The sequence below is a fragment of the Carcharodon carcharias genome, chromosome 13, assembly GCF_017639515.1.
Source record: "Carcharodon carcharias isolate sCarCar2 chromosome 13, sCarCar2.pri, whole genome shotgun sequence".
Lineage (NCBI taxonomy): Eukaryota > Metazoa > Chordata > Chondrichthyes > Lamniformes > Lamnidae > Carcharodon > Carcharodon carcharias.
In genome coordinates, this window is record NC_054479.1 from 30,521,459 (window position 1) to 30,540,503 (window position 19,045).

The following is a 19,045-nucleotide window of genomic DNA, read 5'->3' on the forward strand; positions in this document are numbered from 1 at the left end:
GAGTCGAGATCCTGATGTTAGACGAATTTCAGGATCCCAACTTGCATCATGTCCATCCTGACGCCTGACCTGATTTTTATATGAACTTGTCAGTTAGTGGCCAGGAAGTGCACTCAACATCCAATTAATGACAGTGGGTGGTTTCCCAGGACTGGAGGGCCAATAGGAGGTCCTCTGGCCCTGAGAGATTGACAGCAGCGCCATCAGAGGTAGGAGCTGACAATGTTGAAAGAGAGAGAGAGAGAACACACCTCAAGATGGAGGCTCCCACTTTTAGAAGGTGAGATTAAAACTGGCTACAACTGCCAGGCCATTACTGTGTACTGTGGAGGGGACAGCCCTCCGCAGAGCAGCCTACAACTGCAGCTGTGGGCATCCTGCATTTGCAGCTTTGGGAGGGAGTCAGAAAATGTAGGAGGAGTGCTGGCTGTCCGTTCTGCCATCGGGAAGCCACCTCCATCCCTGGGCCGTGTTTTGGCCTTGGCAAGAGGGCCGGCATGGCTACTGTAAAATTCATTGGCAGATAGGTCTTAGTAGGGCCTTAATAATACCTAATTGGCTACCAGCCATTTGCGGGCAAGTAGCTGCTTCCTTCCCTAAACTGGCATGTTCCAAAATGGCCTGAGGCAGGAACATGCCATCAAACTGGCATGCCAGCTGGTGATGGGAGATTGTGGGCCATTCCACCTCTGTTCCCACCTCCATGGCCATTAAAAAAATTTAGTCCAATGTCTGTTTTGATTCAACTTGAACAAAGGCATGCTTTTCAAAAGATCAAGGGCTGGATTGTGCCGCCCGCTCGCCGACGGCAAAATGACGCAGGATGATGTTGGGGGGGAGCCCCCAAAGTCATCCCGCCCCATTTAAATTTTCAGGAAGGTGCGGGCACAGCCAAATCAGCTGTCCACTCGCCGACCTGTCAATGGCCAATTGAGGCCATCGACAGGATAATTAAAACAATTAAAGGACCTGCCCGTCCAACCTTAAGGATGACAGGCAGGCCCTCCTGGCGGGCTTCTGAAAAAACATGAAACCTCATCCACCGGCGGGATGAGGTTTCGTGTAGAGTTTAAAAAAGTTTATTCAAGGTTCAGTGAAATTTATTAACATATCCCATCTCATGTGACATTGTCACATGAGGGAGACATGTTAAGGATTTTATTATTTTTCTATTTTTAAAGTTTATACAGCTGTCAGCGATCTCCCTGAGGCAGCATTTAACCTCAGGGAGATGTGCGCTCTTTTGAGCGCAAGCGTGAAAGAAAGCACTTTCGCATTTGGGGAATCCCCCTCCCCGCCCGCACAGGGAGTGCATAGTGCATATCGGGATGGTGGACGTCACTTAAAATGGTGGCCGGGCCCACTTCTCCAGCGGGGATCGGCTCCCCGCCCGCCGGAGATTGGATCGGGCCCACCCGGCAGGCAAAAAATTTTGCCCCAAGTTTTCCATCATTAATAATTTTATTATTGCCTGAATAATGGAAAACTGCAAACATTTTAATTCCTTACACTACACTGCAGCAAGGAATACGACATGTTTTAACTATATAAAACAAACTATTTCTAAAATATATATTTGGATATGAATCAGAACTAAATGTAGTAAATAAGAAATTAGTACAATTGCCTATTTGACTTCTATTTTCCCTCTTCCCACTATTAGCCTTCCTCATCAACTTAGGAGGGTCAAAGAGTTTTAACCAGGAATCTTAAACAACTGACAGTGATTCCTTCAGCAAGGGTGCCAGACAGTTTATACTCCTTAACGACTGCTCCACCCCAATAGCTTTTTGTTATTTGTTCCTGGGAGATGAGCATCACTGACAAGGCCAGCATTTGTTTCCCATTTCCATGGAGAAGGTGGTGGTCAGCTGCCTTCTTGAGAACCACTGCAGTCCATATTTTGTAGGTACATTCACAGTGTTGTTAGGGAGGGTATTCTGGTTTTGACCCAGCAATATTGAAGGAACGGTGATACAGTTCCCAGTCAGGATGTTGTGTGGCTTGGAGGGGGCCTCGCAGGTGGTAGTCTTCCCATGAATCTGCTGCCCTTGTTCTTCTAGGTGGTACAGGTCATGAGTTTGTAAGGTGCTTTCATAGGAGCTTTGGCGAGCTGCTACAGTGCATCTTGTATGTAGTACACACTGCCGCCACTGTGCATTGGTGGTGGAGGGAGTAAGTATTTAAGGAGGTGGACAAGGTTCCAATCAAACTTTGTCCTGGATGGTGTCGAGCTTCTTGAGTGTTGTTGGAGCTGCATTCATCTAGACAAGTGGAGGGTATTCCAGCACACCGCTGACAGACCTAATGGCTTGATGAGAACTTAACAAGTGGAGGCAGTAAGATTCAAGTGCCAGCTGAGGCTCAACCCTTGTGATCGAGAGCTCAATACTCTTTCACCAGAGTTAACAAGCCATTTCTTGGAGAAAAAATTTCTAACAATCCCAAACAAGTTTAGAGTTTCTTCGTTGCTTTGATTATAAGATATTCAGCAAGTACAAAACATATGTATCTTGAAAACTGTAATGTTTCTTACCCCAACGTTCCAGCAAAAATGTTGTTTTACACTCAGCCTCACCTTAAAACACAGCCAGGGAAGAGCATCTCATATTCAGATTGAAAAGAGGATCCCCTGTTGACAGTGACTACGTTTTCATATTGTTGCTTAATGGACTCAAGGATGTAATACGACTTTGGTACTTCACCACCAAAGTTTATCTAATAAAAGACACAATGAGTTTTTAATAGGAAGGCATCTCTAAGATTTGGAATACATTTTGCTATTTCATAAGAGGCTTAGAAGTGAACAGCTATTGTTGCTAGGTTGAGTTCTGTCCAGACACCATTTTATCATTGAATAACTATCCATGTCTGGTAGCAAACATGGTGAAGTACTTTACCTAAGCAATAGCTTGGATCTTACAGTCAGCAGTGAAGTGATGCGATCACCACTGACCCTGAAGAAAGTTGCCCACAAAGATCAAGCAATCTCTGCGCTGTGGATTTCATCTTCTCCAATGTTAATTAGAATCTGGCGCCAAGTCAAGGGGACATCTAGGCATCCGGCGACAGAGATGTCATCATGCATGGTATGCAGCCAATCGCATTGAAGAATTCTCACAGGCAGCAAACCAGGGGTGATATGCACTGATTACCCTTCCATTTTATAAATTTCACAGGCAGCAAAATAAAGATTGGACATATACATTAGAAGCAGGAATATCATAAACTTTCAAAAAATATAACTTCTATTATATTAAAAAGACTGGAATATCCATCTCTGCTCAACACCACACTGACCCTGGGTCTGGGTCATGTGCCTTCTTACATCGCTATGTGGGCAGTATTGTACTCAGTCCAACATTAACCCTGTATGTGGCAGACCCTTATACTACAGTTACTGATATTACAGAGAATCGAAGCAAAAAACTGCGGATGCTGGAAATCCAGAACAAAAATAAAAATACCTGGAAAAACTCAGCAGGTCTGGCAACATCTGCGGAGAGGAACACAGTTAACGTTTCGAGTCCGAATGACCCTTCAACAGAACTAAGTAAAAATAGAAGAGAGGTGAAATATAAGCTGGTTTAAGGGGGGGCTGGGACAGGTAGAGCTGGATAGAGGGCCAGTGATAGGTGGAGATAACCAAAAGATGTCACAGACAAAAAGACAAAGAGGTGTCTCGAAACGTTAACTGTGCTCCTCTCCGCAGATGCTGCCAGACCAGCTGAGTTTTTCCAGGTATTTTTATTTTTGTTACAGAGAATCAGTTGGCTCACATAGTGAATCAATCTTATCACAATACCAAAGGCTGGATTCAATTCTAATTTGGTTCTGAGCCACTACTTTCAAATACAACTGTGCTGACAGAAAAGTGAGGGACATTTACAAAAGGTTCTTGTTCCTTTGTAGTTAATTTTATAACTTCCTGTTTTCTGTTTTTAGACTCCCCCATTCCGCATTTCCCTAGTTTAGAGGTCAGGCTGCAGTTCCCTAAACATGTCCATTCTGAAGTGTCTATAAGTATCTCACTCATTTCGGAGAAAGTTTCATATGTTTTGGTTTAAAAATGTAACTTGTTTTGACGTAGCTTTAACAAATAAATCCAACTCCATTGGATGCATTTCTGCTCGTGTGTTTAGTGGGTTTGTGACCAATCTTACTCTCTTTCATTATAAATCTGATGCCAAGAGTTTCCTGATGTTGACAACTGTGTCCTCCAGAAGTGAAGGGACTGAGGTGGAACTGGCAAGGTTTTCCATCTTTCCCGAACTTATTGCGGAGAAGCATCAGATCTCTACTCGCCCAGTGGCACAGTTGAGATCAGGAATTTTCTAACTGGGTGATAATAGGCGTAAATCCACTTCATTGTTCAATGTGTTGGAGTCCCTGTAACCAGCACGTTCATGATACCCCTGTCATTATTATATTATAGCAACTAAACTTTACTAAAGATTAATTGTTGCCACAGATTTTATACAGGTGCCAAATCAACAGCAACATAAAGCAATTCCTGACATTAGAAGCAACACTAAACACTCACAATATCAACAAGTTCTCACAATCTAATAAATAGCCTGTTTATATGGAATACACTTTCATTAAGAAACTACGTGAGTACATGAGAGAAAAGGGAATAGAAAGATATGCTGAAAGGCTGAGATGAAGTATTTGGAATGGGAGGAGACTCTTGCAGCGTATAAACGCCAGCACAGACCAGTTGGGCTGAATGGTTTGTTTCTATGCTATTTTCCTATGTAATGGGCCTTCACAGATACAAGCATCAAAATGTCACCAAAGGGCTAATGATATTTGTTAGCCTTTAGTGGAGAGACAGCATATTGAAATATGACACAAGAGTTGTCTGGGATGTGCTACACTGTGACAACCAAGATCTTGGGAGTGTATTTTGCTTACCAGCCTCATTCCACAAACTTCCCCCATACTGACACCGGCAGCATTTATATGTGCCACACTAATATTGGCCACTTCTTAGTGAAATACATAGTGAAGTCCCACTGCAAATCTATAATGGAAATCTTCACTAGAATTGGTCTTGGCACTGAAACATAGTGCACTCAAATAATAAGAATAGCATAAGGGGAGCCTACTATTTAAACAAGGTAGGAGGAAACCAGATTCAACAACTTCTTTGGGAATATTGGAGATTGAAAGAAGATGCAAAGTAATCAAATGGTTCCTCAGTGACACAGTGCCACAGATTATATTGAAGGGAAATTTATTGTTATGTTAGGTGCTAAAAGGAAGTGGTGCTGGTAACAACTTTCACAATCTTTTGGTTTCCTTCAGTCCATAAAGAGCTCCAACATAAACAGCGATATTTACCTTGCTTGTGCACTTTGGGTTCCCATCCGGATCTGTGAGAGTTCCACCATAATAAGCAGGGAGCTGTTCCGCATCAATATATTGCAATAGCACCTCCTTCCAATTACCTGCAAATCAACAATAAAGTAAATTAAAGCCAAGCAAAAGTATTTGTAACAGGTCTGTGCAGAGAGAATTAGGCTTGAGTCCTTTTTTTCGTGGACATAATATGAAGTCTAATGGTTTATTCACAAAGCAGTTAGTAATCAGGGGCCAGTAGCTGGAGATCAGGTTCCAGCCAACTGATGTAGGTTCACATAGTACTTTACATTAACTGTTACCATTCTGTCCAGGGGACAGCAGTGCACATGTCCAAATCCCATTGTGGGAAAAGATCATTTTCCATAATTAAACATTTAAATGTTTTAATGTAGGACATGAGGGCTCATGCTTTCTAAGCATAAATTTAGATTACGTAGACTAAAAAATTGCCCATAGGGCAAGTCCAGCTGACTTGACTTCATACTGAATTTACACTCCAGACACTGGAATGCCTTTTGGAGGCCCACCGTGATGTTCTCCACCCCCGCTCTGGCCGCAGGAGGTCCAGTAATCTCACCACTCCAGCTTGTTCGGCAATGGCAAAGATAGTCAATGCCAGTGCTGCACAGAAGAGATTGGCCATCCAGTGCAGAAAGAGGATGAATAATCTCATCCGTGCTGCCAGGGTAAGGTAACCATCTCATCTCTACACTCACACATTCACAAGGCCGTCACACATTCACTGTCCTCTCACTCAATGCCAGCTCAAGAGACATCATCACCCATTCTCACACACATACCCTCACGTGTCCATCTGGCCTCATCTCCTCTGGAGACTGCCTCCTCAGCCCACACCATCTTGAGGCCACTTGCACAGATCAACATGTGCCCCCAAACACACCCTGGGATACCCCACTTCATCAACACAGCCCTCGCCTTGCAGCCTCTTCCCTTGCCTGAGGCCTCTTTTATCCCTTCCCCAAGCAAGCCCTAGCCCTGCAGACATTGAAAAGCCTTGTCTGGTAGGTTGACATTTTCCAGCAATTTCTATTTTTATTTCAGCCAATTGTAGTGTTTTCTAAGGCTGCCACTCGTGTTAGCTCAGGTTTTACCAGAGCTGTCTATCTAGGCTGGGTTGTCTAGCAGAGTTTGCTGTCGTTGCTACAATATTAAAGGGGTTTGGAGTGTTTTTATTGTGCTGATATAGCATTAATCATGTAACAGAATATAAATATGTATCATTCTTAACATACACCAATTCACTTCAGAATAAACCTATATTTTAAACCCCAGTAAAAGATGTCTGTTAGTGAGAAAAGGACAGTAATGCATCCAAGAATCCTACATTACACACAGCTTACTTATTGCTTCTGTACCATGCTAGATATTCTAGCGCTGCTTTAGCTAATCACTGTCAGATTTATGACTAGCCTGTGCTCCAGCCATTTGTAATTGTTAGAGAAAAATTATACAATAAAGCTGCTTCCTGTTTCTGAGCTTATAACGATAAGCAAAACGTTTCCTTATTTTATTCAATGTGGTTGTCCCTTGATAATATAACTAAAGCTTCATTTTGATTGTTTTCTCTGACAATTGAACTTTTAACTCAGTCTAATCATTTGCACATAATGCAGCAATCCATGCCCACATACAGCAAGGCCTGAACAGCATCCAAGCTTGGACTGATAAGTGGCAAGGACACATGTGTCACACAAGTGCCAGGCAATGGCCACCTCCAACAAGAGAGAATCTAACCATCTCCCCTTGATCTTCAATAACATTGTTGTCATCGAAGCCCACACCATCGGTCTCCTGGGGGTCACTACAGATCCGAAACTTAACTGGACCAGCCATATAAATCCCATAGTTATCAAAGCAGGTCAAAGGCTGAAAATTCTGCAGTGAGTGACTCACCTACTGATTCTCAAAAGCCTGTCCACCATCTACAAGACACAAGTCAACACTGTGATGGAATACTTGCCTGGATGAGTGCAGCTCCAACAACACTCAAGAAACTCAACACCATCCAGGACAAAGCAGCATGCTTGATCGGCACCCTATCCACCACCTTAAACATTCCCTCACTCCACCACTGAGGCACAGTGGCAGTAGTGTGTACCATCTACAAGATGCACTGCAGCTACTTGTCAAGCCTCCTTCAACAGCACTATCCAAACCCATGACCTCCACCACCGAGAAGGAGAAGGGCAGCAGGCACATGGGAACACGACCACCTCTAAGTTCCACTGCCACTTCTTCACTAATATTGGGTCAAAATCCTGGAACTCCCTCCCTAACAGCACTGTGGATGTACCTACACCACATAGACTGCAGCGGTTCAAGATGGTGGCTCACCACCATCTTCTGTAGGACAATTAGTGATGGGCAACAAATGCTGACCTTTGCCAGCTAAGCCCAGATCCCGAGAATGAATGAATGAATAGAAAAAGAGTAGGATAATGAAGTTAAAACAGGAAGACCTCTGAGCTTAAACACACACATAAACACAATAATGCAACTGCATGCAAACATTCAAGGTTATTCTCATTGTGAATATCACAACAAAAACACAAGTCTGAATCTGGCAGCAACAGTGCCACCCTGTGCAGTCTGCAGGTTTATTTGTTTATTCAACAGAAAGAAAAGGCCAGGTGTACTACAAGTTATAATAACTAATCAGAAGGAACTTACCTCCTAATACTTGAATTTTCTTGCGTGTGTCTTCACTGAGAAAATGCTTTATGAGATTGTAGGCCACAGGGAAAATTTTTGGTGCTGTAATAACCACAAATAAATCAGTGATCAAAGGACTAGTGCACTGAGAAATCCATTTATCATTCTCTTAGACAATGATCAGAAGCAGAGGTAGAAACCAATACAACATTTTATTGCCCTCCTCTCCTGAAAGCACTGACTTTTTTTCATTCATTCACAGGTTGTGGGCATCACTGGCAAGGCCAACATTTATTGCCCATCCCTAATTGCCTATGTGAGAAGGTGGCAGTGGATCGCCACCTTGGATGCAACTGAGTTGCTTAATAGGCTATTTCTAGAGCAATTAAGAGTCAGCCACATTGCTGTGGGTCAGGAGTCACATATGGGCCAGACTGGATAAGGATGCCAAATTGTCTTCTCGAAAGGGCATTAGTGAACCAGCTGAGTTTTTTTGCAACAATCGAATGGTTTCATTGCCACTATGCTACTGTTCTCTATTTTCTTGTTGCTATTGTCCCATTAATAACAACTGTCGTCCTGCACTCTTCCAAAGTGGCCCTTCTCCATGTGAGCATAGACACTAGCCCCAATTTTAAGCCAGGCTGTCCAGGAGTTAAAGTTGGTTTTGGCAACATCCCAGAACTGGATGAGGTGCATGCCATTTCAACAAGCACATTCCTGGCCTTGATACTCTTTAATACACATTGTGGCCTATTTACAGGTGCACAGTCCCAGACTCCACCATGCAAGTTCTCATGAATTGTCAGAGAAATGATTTCTCAGCCAAACCTAACTTCGTTCATGATCTTGTGAGAGACCTGTGAAATTTTGGGATTTTTCTACTGCTGACAATTGCTTGGACTCCTGGGCAGAACTTTTGTTCCTGGGTCGGGACCATGATGCCAGGTGCATTTGTGGGTCCCAACCCCACATTAAGTTGGTGTCAGACGCCTGATGCGATCTTTGAAGAGACAGCCCACTTGCCATCAAATTCAGTATACTGGGCAGGCTCCTGAGGCTAGAGTGCCAATAGGAGGCCTGACAGCAATGACACATCAGTAGCCCCACCCTAAGAAGTGTGAACTGCTGATGCAAGTAAGAGACAGGGTGTCTCAGGATGGAGGCGTCATCTGAAGAGATTTTATTTAATTTTCAATTGAAAAAGGCTGCAGCTGCGAGGCTGTCATTGTGAAGGGGTAATCCCTCCACTGGATAGCCAGTGGCTACAGCTGTTGCCCAATGGCAATGGTGGGTGCAAGGAAGGGGGATTCCCTAAATGGCACTCCAGTCTGTCACCAGAAGACCACCTCCATCCCCTGGCTGTGTTTCGGCCTCAGCGGAGGGTCTCAGAAACTGACTGGGAAATTCCACACATGGCCCCACTTTTGACGGGAATCCAAAATGATGCCCTTTGGTCTGATGATTGGTGACTTGGTTACAGGTTGCAGGTCTGCAAGGCCCTGAAGCTGCCAATTGCTTTTTTTTTTAAAAAGGGTAAGTATCCCACAGAGAAAAAGTTGGAGGGGGCGGGGGTGGGGTTGGGGTCAGAGTGCTCGTGCCATCTTTCTCTCTTGGCTTAGGCACTATGGAAGCCCTGAGGATCTGAGTTAAGCTTTTGGCCCAATTTTCAAATTCCTCGAACACTGAGCTTCTTCATTTTTCACTTCTTCACAACTGATGGCCTCTCATGTGGTCACCACAATCTTGCCCTCTCCCTTCAATTCTCTGTATCTTTTCTGCTTTAAAATGCTCTCTAAAGCACTTTTCTTCTGTTGTGCCTTCATTTTCCACATTACTCTTTATTCTTAAACTTTCCCCTCCAGCTTAACACCCACTGTTTTGCGCTCTTCAATGTAAAGCACTTTGATGTGTGTCCCTGCATAAGGTCTATTGGTAATTGTGTGGGACAGGCTGAATGGACCAGAGGGTCTTTACCTTTCAGTTATTATGCATATGTTTGCATTAATTTAACTGCTGCTTTAATATTTTGAATGTCAAATTTGGAAGTGATAATAGTTACTCCACTGTAGATATATGTATTTTAATATATTACTGCATTAAGCTGGGACATGTAGGTAGGGTTTCATCTTATAAGGGGGCAGCTGTTTCAGTCAATACAGACTGTGGTGGAAGGGCTGATTCTTCATTATGAACACATTTGTGGGTAATAGGTATGGGTTTTTTAAAGTTTTTTATAAAGCATTTTCAGATGCAGCAGTATAGTTTTTGTAAAGAGCTCTGACTAGTTAAGTCTTAAATAGGCCACTACTGGGGTTTAAAAAGCAACTGTTAATCTTACCTTAACTTAATAATCTTAACTGTTACATTGATTACCTCATGACTTTTATACCAAATCTCTCTCCTAAGAGTTGGTCTCGTGATTTATGGGACAGTGGGGGTTGGCATTACTGCAGTCTGATGACATCGTTCTGGCATGCACCCGGTTTTAACAGTGGGGATTGTGGCCAGAAGAGGCCCAGGTAAGTCTTTGCAGGAGCAAGAGTGCTCTAATGAACAGTTCAATCCTGCAACCTTTGTTGTTACCCGACACTGTTGGGTGCCACATCACCTTTATAATGTGCAGGCCCAGGTGAAAACATTTAATTAAGTCGCAATAATTCATCTAAGATTTAAAGTTAGGTAGCCTGTCATGGCATAACATACATTTACATGATGCCTTTACATCCTCAGGGCATCCCAAAAAGCCATGAGCCAATAAGATACTTTGAAGTGTGATGATCACTGTTATTTTGTAGCCAATTTGCACATAGCGAGGCTCCATGAAATTTAAACCTGTTTTGGTTGAGATACGAATGTCAGCCAAGGCATTATGAGAACACCTGCCCCTGTGGGCCTTTTAGATTCACCTAAGCAGATGGAAGTGACTGGTTAAACCCCAAACAATGGAGGTTTCCCTCAGTACTGTACTAAAATGTAAGCCTAGGTTAAGTGTTTACGTTCCTGGAGTCATGGAAAGTTTTACTACATTAAAGATGCCACATAAATGCAAGTTGTTGCTTTTGGAAGCCAGAGTGCTACCACTAAGCCAAGCTCACACTTAACAGAGAGCTATATGTTTTTGATGGAACACCCCAAATTCCACTATTAGCCTTATCTATATAATCAACTCAGAATATTTTCAACTTCCCACAGCCAATCACGTCCCACAGCCAATCACGTCCCACAGCCAATCACGTCCCACAGCCAATCATTTTCCGTACATTTACAAATGGGTTTTAACCAAAGTTGCCTACCTTTGATAACAAACAATGTCTTTAAACCCTCAGGGTAGTTATCCTCAAACATGGTAAGTACCTGGTTAAGTAATGACATTTAAGATGTGGATAAGTTTCAGTCAATATTTGAAAAGTTAAAAGTCCAACCCATTCATTATTGCTTCAGATTCTACACTAGACCTAGAGCTGCCCAGTAATTATCTACAGATTAGTATTATGCCAGCAGTAATTACACAGCTGGCCTCTTGTGTGTATTTCAATATGCAACAGGGAGGTGAAACCACAAGTAGCTAGCATAGATCTTCACACTAATAGCCATTGTTGACACATAAACTTACTTAAAGCAGAATTAATTCAAACAGTGCAAATTGAAAATAACATCAGTTAATAACATGGTTGTAATTCCGCCTCCAGCTTCAGATGATGGTATAGACCAATAGCATTTATTATTTCACAAGCTCACGCAATTAGATTACCACTTCTAATCACTCCTACGTATCTCTATATAAGAAATCATTGGTAACCTCTATTGGATTACTGCTTGTAATCACATCACTCTTCCAGATCCATTGGGCAGGATTTTTCCACGGGCTTTGGGACCCCAATGTCAGGACCAAATGGGGTCCTGAGCCCGTACTTGCCAAAAGCCAGACTGGTTCAGCAATATTCCCAGAGGTGGCCCCCTAATTGGCCATCTCTGTGCTTGCTGTCCAGGTTCCCATTGCTACCAGCCCAATCAGAGAGCCGGCAGCTCTGGAGCCTCAGCAACCCCATCGGGAAAGATGGGTGCTGCTGAGGCAGGTTGGAGACTGTGAAGGTGCCTCAAAATGAGGCACCCTCAGAGCTGTAAAGATAATCATTTAAGGGGCGAACCCCTTGGAGCAGAGGGGAAGCTCCTCTGCTTGGAATGTTGGGGTGACTGGAGCGTCCTTTAATGCCTGCAGTTCCCTCGTTTAGGAGTCTCTGGCTCTGATGGCCCCTCCAACCCTGACTGCCGCTGGGAGACAGCCTCCACTTAGCTGATCGCCTCCACACAGGGCAGGGGGCTGCTCCGGCACTGGCAAAATGCTGCAAGCTCTCCCAATTACCCCCAGTTGGGGTCTTGAGTAGGTAAATTTGCTGCCTGCCTCCATGGTGTGGTTAGCCGAACTGTGCCCCTGTCCACCCTTGGGACATTTATCCAGCAGCAAGAATGGGTGGGAAGCCGTCCTCTTCCCCTATTTTCCTGGGCCTCATGCCTGCAAGCTTGCCACCATGGACCCGAGAAAATTCTGCCCATTATGCTTTATATAATGAACCACCTGAAACCTTCCATGAGATTACTGTCCTTTAATCACTCTCCGATATGTATTATATTCTATAAAAAGATTCTGTAAATCCTAAAGTATGGCTGCCTTACCTCTCCATACAGTTCAACTGCAGGTTTCCATAAATGCTTCATTCCTAGATTCTCACAATCATAGATCATTGTGATTGCCTCAATTTGTTTATTGTGCTGCAAAAAGAAAAACACTGAATCAACGTTTAGCTAGGTTATGGTCAACCAAGTCATTTTATATTTTATTATTCCAAAAGAGAGATGAATAAACATTAACTAACTTCTTTAAGTGCTTAAGACCAATGCATAATTTGAGTTCATAACTTCCTTTTGACATTTTGTGGTTCAGCAACCGCTCTTAGCTCAGGAAACTATCTTTGATGTCATTATACCATTGCCATATCTCATGTATCAAGATCACAATCTAGTGTGCAAAAGGCTAACTCTAAAGGGCGGAATCTTCGGCTTGGCGAGTGGGGGCGGGGCCCGCTCGCCGAGGTGTAAAATGACGCGTGGTAATGTTGGCTGTGCATCCCAACGTCACCGCGCGTCATTTAGATTTTCAGTCCGGCACGAACACAGCCTTGACTTGGCTGCACGCCCACCAAACAGTCAAAGGCCTATTAAGGCCATTTAAAAAGCCAATAAAACAATCACCTGAGCTGCCTGTTCAACCGCTTAGTGGGCAGGCGAAGAGCCTAGGCAGCCTTCACATTTTTCATGGAACCTCATCCATGGGCGGGGATGAGGTTTCATGAATGATTTTAAATTTTCACAAAAACTTTTATTAAAATTAATTCACATGAGGGGACATGTCATAAAAAAATTTTCGCCACTTCGTTAAACTGTTTAACCTTAAAACTTATCTCCCTGAGGCTCTTTCGCACACATGTGTGAAAGAGTGCACTCCCGACTCAGGCAGCCTCTCTCCCACCGCCCGCACCGGGAGCGCACAGCGCCTATTTAAAATGGCAGCGCGGACCCAATCGGGGGCACCGACTGGGTCTGTGCCCGCCCGCGCCTGCCCGACAGGCAGAAAATTCTGCCTATGGAATCTGTACAGCAGATCAAAAAGAAGATGCAGGCCCACATATGGGCGAAAAGGATAGAAAGGAAGGTGCCTTGACAAAGTAGTTATTTCCTGCTCCTATTTTTCAAGTTCTTTTTCTTTTTCACAATGTCATCCTGTACCACATTTTAATGTACATTGACAATCTGTGTAGCCGTAATGCTGACAGTGTTCTGTACATTGTGTAACCCAATTTTGCTGAAATTAGCCTAAAGCTGAAATAATCATTAAACAGGAAGCTGGAAAACACTGGGGCTGCCCAGAGATTTGCTGTTGGTATTTAGTGCTTCCTGGTGACCTGCCTGAGTGAGAAGTGCCTGATGAGGAAAAGAACCAAGACACAGGAACAGGAGTAAACCACACATCCCCTCGAGCTGCTCCGCCATTCAATAAGATCAAAGTTGATCTTTAACTTCAACTCCACTTTTCCATCCTATCTCTATATCCTTTGATTCCTTAGTGTCCCAAAAGCATCAATCTTAGTCTTGAATCAACTCAATGATTGAGCATCCACAGCCCTCAGGATACAGAATTCCAAAGATTCACTGTTGTCCGAGTGAAGAAATTTCCCCTCATCTCAGTCCCAAGTGTCCAACCTGTAGTTCTAGCCTCTCCAATGAAGGAAAACAGTCTCTCAATATTTACCCTGTCAAGCTCTCTAAGAATGCATACATTTCATTGAGATCACCATCTATTCTTCTAAACTCCAGAAAATATAGTCCCATTCAATGGGTACCTGAATAAAAATTTCCAGGGCTACTGGGAGAGGGGATGAGTGTAGAACTAACTGAGTCACTCTTTGCAGAGAGCTGGCACAGATAGGACTGGCTGAATGGCCTCCTTCTGTGCTGTAATGATTCTATGATTTTATTCTATATGTTTCATATATTTTTGTGACAGGACATAAACATCTTTACACTCTGCTAGTCCAGGACAAGTGCTGAATTAAACTTACTGCTCCAGAAATCAATGGCCTTACATGCTAAACATACACAAATAGTTTTGTTTCCTGACTTACAATTAAATTAACCTTAAAACTGTTGACATATTCCTTTGCAGCATTGAATTTCAAACTGTAATCTATAATTAAAATGCACTGAACTAAAGATAACACAATGGTACATGCAAAGGTTTGTGCCTCAGTTCCTATACGTCAAATTCTAGTCTATGTTACGTGAGCAATGAGAGAGGCTGGGTGGGGGTTGGATGGTTCCCAACAATGGACACAAAGAAATAATTGGAAGGGTAAACCCAACCTGCTCTTACCACCTCCTACTGGCATGAAATAACTTGCCATTGTATAGAGCCAACAAACAGGTTGCACACCTGCCTCTCAGGCAGAGACCACAAGCACCATCTGACTAAGGGCAGGAAATAAAATCACTATTGACATTGAAAGTAACAATGTAATCGTGACCAGAGGTGTCTGCTTTTGGGAGCACTATGCCAGATCTTTGCAATGCAACTAAGCAGGCAGCATTTATTTAAGGGTGTATTTGTCCTTAACTTTACCAGGAGCGTGAAGCAGAAACCTGTCCGTCAGCACTAAAGATGTACAGCTGCTGGCGAGGCAAGCAGCTCAAACTGTTTCTCAGTGACCAGCATGGTATCTCTGGAGGGTGCTACAGGTGCTAGCAGTGCACTGCATTTAATCAAATGAGTATGAAACCCAATTTCTGATGAGCCTGGTGCCTCCAGCATGCATTCTCACCCAAAAATGGAATTTCCACCCTGAAACCACCCTTCTAGTACTTGAGAGTTGTTAGCACTTGGGAAAACCCAATAGTTTGAGTCTCCCTTGTGGAGACAGAGACAGATCATTTTACAAAAATAAAGTTGCATTCCTTCTGTAGTTATGCTTGATTCATATCTGCCTGAGCACTATTACCACAGGACTTCCTCATTTGAGTTTACCCTTTATAGTATGAAATATATAGATTTAACACTGAAACAAATACCAGGTGGTGGTGAAAGCAGACAGCTGTTGTAAACTATCAGTCATAGACCATGCCTCATAGGATCATATGAACAGAAACAGGCTATTCAGCCCCCCGAGTCTATTCTGCCTTTCAATTTGATCATGGATGGTCTGTATTTTAACTCCAATTTCCCGCCTTGGTTCCATAAGCCTCAATATTCTTGTCTATAAAAATCTGTTGATCTCAGTGTTAAAATTTTCAATTGACCCAGCCTCAGCTGTTTTTTGGGTGTTCAAAACTTAACTGGACCAACCATATCAAAATCATTTTCAATGCAGTAGTATAAAGGGAGAGTCAAATAAGAATGAGGCACCTGGAATTTTATTACTGGTAACAGTGCAATTCATCTTCAGAATCCAAGGCCAGGATTTTATGGCCCCTTCCGTAGAGTCTCTCTTGTCAACGGATGCAGCCAGCCATTTAAATTTCCATTTAATTCGGCAGGGCCGTAATATCCTGCCAGGTGGGAGGGGCCATAAAATCCTAGCCCAAGAGTTCAACAAGGAAAAACTTTGTATTCTGAGTTCCAAAAAGCCAAGAGATTCAGGACTCAGCGGCTGCTCATCCAGCATGTCTCCCATTTTAAAATTCCTCATAGCCCCTTACCTTTTTAGACTGTTCAACACAGTCCTCTCGCAGCAACTCACAGTCTCGGATTTTTGTCTTTAAAAAATCCTGCTTAGATGCCGAATGCATCAAACCTTTTGGATCCAAAGGGCCAATCACGTCATACCAAATGGGGCTGCCTTCTTTGTCATAGCCGCACATCCCTCCAGCGAAATAACGAGTAATGACCTGGCAGAGGACACAGAGCTCAATTCCCAGAGTCAATGTTCCCTAGAAATGCTTCATCTAATCTCCCTCCATGTTTCCAATTTTCTTTGCCTCTCCCAAGAACTCCCACAGCACAGAGGAGAGAAGAGGTCATCCAAAAGTGGGTCTCAGTACCCCTAGGTAGAGTGTGTACAGGAGCTACCTTGATTAGTATCTTCTCTAGTTCCCTCTTTCTTCTAAAAAAAGGAATAACTTTTCCTGTATTTGGGCTGCTGCCAGATTTTCAAAATGGAGCAGCTGATCTAAACAATTAATGGATGTTGTTCAAATCTGCCAAAGAACTGCAGTAAAACTAAACAAACTGTGATAGCAATAACATCACAACGATATGTACAAATTAGGAGGCACATCTGACCCATCCAGCCAATGCTTCCGTTATTACCTAAGATCCGGCTCTCCATAAAATTGCCTCCAGAGTTTTAAACTTCCATTATTCCTGAAGAGCCTGAATTACTCCTTGTATGAAGAAATGTTGCTGGACATCAGTTCTGAACTTGCCTTTCACCAGTTGCTTTCTACGTCTCCTTGTCCTCAGATCACAGCTAAGCTTGGAATATTGCTCATAGTATTGTTTGGTTCATAGTGTTGTCTCATAGTATTCTGAAATGGATATCCTGAATTGAATATTGCCACCAGTCGATTTATTTAATCTCTTCTCTCATTGCTTTGGCGTGGGTAATTTTAAAGTTGTGTACCTAAAAATTGGTTTCCAATACCGGTTAACCCCAGTTTATGTCAAATTGAACCATTTTATGGATGTTGTTACCACAGGTGTCATGGTTCTATTTCCATTATGCTATCTCGGTCACTTAGCTTGGATTCTGGAGTGCTTTTGTTTACTCATTGTAGGTTAGGTTAAAGCCCCCATTAGTATGGACCTTTCAGTTTGCAAATACCTCCCTTACCTCTTCATTAGTATTCTATCCTGTTTATTTTCACTTAGTGTTCAATAAGAAACCCCAAGAATTATCATTGCTCCCTTCACACTACGTACGTCTGGCCAGGTTATCCCATTGGGAAGCTTATCCTGTACCAACAGATTTACTTCCTTTACTTTCCAGGTAACCCTGATATATAGAGCTACTCCATTTTGTTCACTGCCTAGTCTGTCCTTAATGAATATTTTAATTTTCTTCTGTATTGCACAATAGTTTAGCAGTGGTTAAAATTGTTTCTGAGATCCCTAGGGCATCACAATTGTGATAATAGGCTTGAGTCAGCTTGTTGTTGTTGAATCATCTTATTGCAAGTGGTTCTAGTCAATACAATTGCACATCTATATGTTTAGTTTGTCCTTCCCAACATTCCTTTTCTGTTTGGTCTTTGTATTGTTACATTTTCTCTCTTTTTGGTCTGTTCTCTTTATCAATCCTCACTGCTGGACTTGGGAGTACGGGACACAATTTTGAAATTTGCAGATAACTTGAAACTTGTAAATGTAGTAAACACTGAGGAAGATACTAACAGACTTCAAGATGACACAGGTTAACAAAGCAGCTAATAAAGCCTTTGGGATTCTAGACTTTATAAATAGTGGCACAGGGTACAAAAGCCAAGAAGTTCTGCTAAACCTATAGAAAACACGAATTCGGCCCTAAATGGAATATTGTGTCCAATTCTGGCACTATGCTTTAGGAAGGACATAAAGGTTTGGGAGATGGTACAGGAGAGATTTAACAGAATGGTTCCAGGAATGAAGGAATACAATTACATGGATAGACTGGAAAAGCTGGGGTTCTCCTCAGCAGAAAAGCTAAGAAGGGATTTGATAGAGGTGTTCAAAATCATGAAGGGTTTAGATAGATTCAATAAAGAGAAACTGTTTCCAATGGCTGAGTGCTTGATTGAAAAAAGGACTAAGAGTTGAGGTGATTGGCAAAGAACCAGGGGTGACATGAAGTAAAATAGTTTGCGCAATGAGTGGTTCGGATTTGGAATGCACTGACTGGTAGGATGATAGGCACAGATTCAATAGTAGCCTTGAAAAGAGAATTGGATAAATACTTGATGGTGAAAATAGCACAGGGGAGCAGGGAATGAATGGGAAGTAGGACTAACTGGATTGTTCTTCAAAGGGGCAGGTGCAGACTCGATGGGCTGAATGACCTCCTTCTGTGCAACTATTCTATGATTCTTTAATTGTTTAATTATCATCCGGTTTCTCCACATATATAAATCTTAGTCTAGCTGACTTAGTTCAGTTAGGAAGGCAAAACAGCTTATAATGCCACTCCATTATTATATTTTCCCCCTCTTTTCTAAATGATCTGATGCTTTTGTCCCCTTCTATAGAACTTACTTCCTTCAAATTTAACCCCCACCGCCCCCTGCATTCCTAGAACAGTCTGCTCCCTTCCAGAGAAACTAGCACATTAAGAAGCTTGGGGGGGGGGGGGGGGGGGTCCCATTCCTCTGCAACAGTCTCCCAACTGTGGGGACAGTATTCTGGAAGAAGGCGAGAGGAAGTGAGTTTAAGTATTCTCAAGATACAAACCTATCTTGTCAGTAACATGTTCATGTTTATAAT

The 19,045-nt window shown here is 42.8% G+C and overlaps 1 protein-coding gene across 1 annotated transcript in view; it reads right to left on the reverse strand.

The window, feature by feature from the left end:
• Positions 1-19,045, reverse strand: part of sec14l8 (SEC14-like lipid binding 8) — a 76,807-nt gene that overhangs the window by 19,322 nt on the left and 38,440 nt on the right. Inside the window, exons 5-10 of the mRNA XM_041203222.1 lie at positions 16,291-16,479; positions 12,718-12,813; positions 11,337-11,397; positions 8,059-8,142; positions 5,347-5,453; positions 2,579-2,718 (exon numbers count right to left, since the gene is read on the reverse strand). Coding sequence (XP_041059156.1) covers positions 2,579-2,718; positions 5,347-5,453; positions 8,059-8,142; positions 11,337-11,397; positions 12,718-12,813; positions 16,291-16,479 — 677 coding nt within the window. The remainder of the gene's footprint in view (positions 1-2,578; positions 2,719-5,346; positions 5,454-8,058; positions 8,143-11,336; positions 11,398-12,717; positions 12,814-16,290; positions 16,480-19,045) is intronic.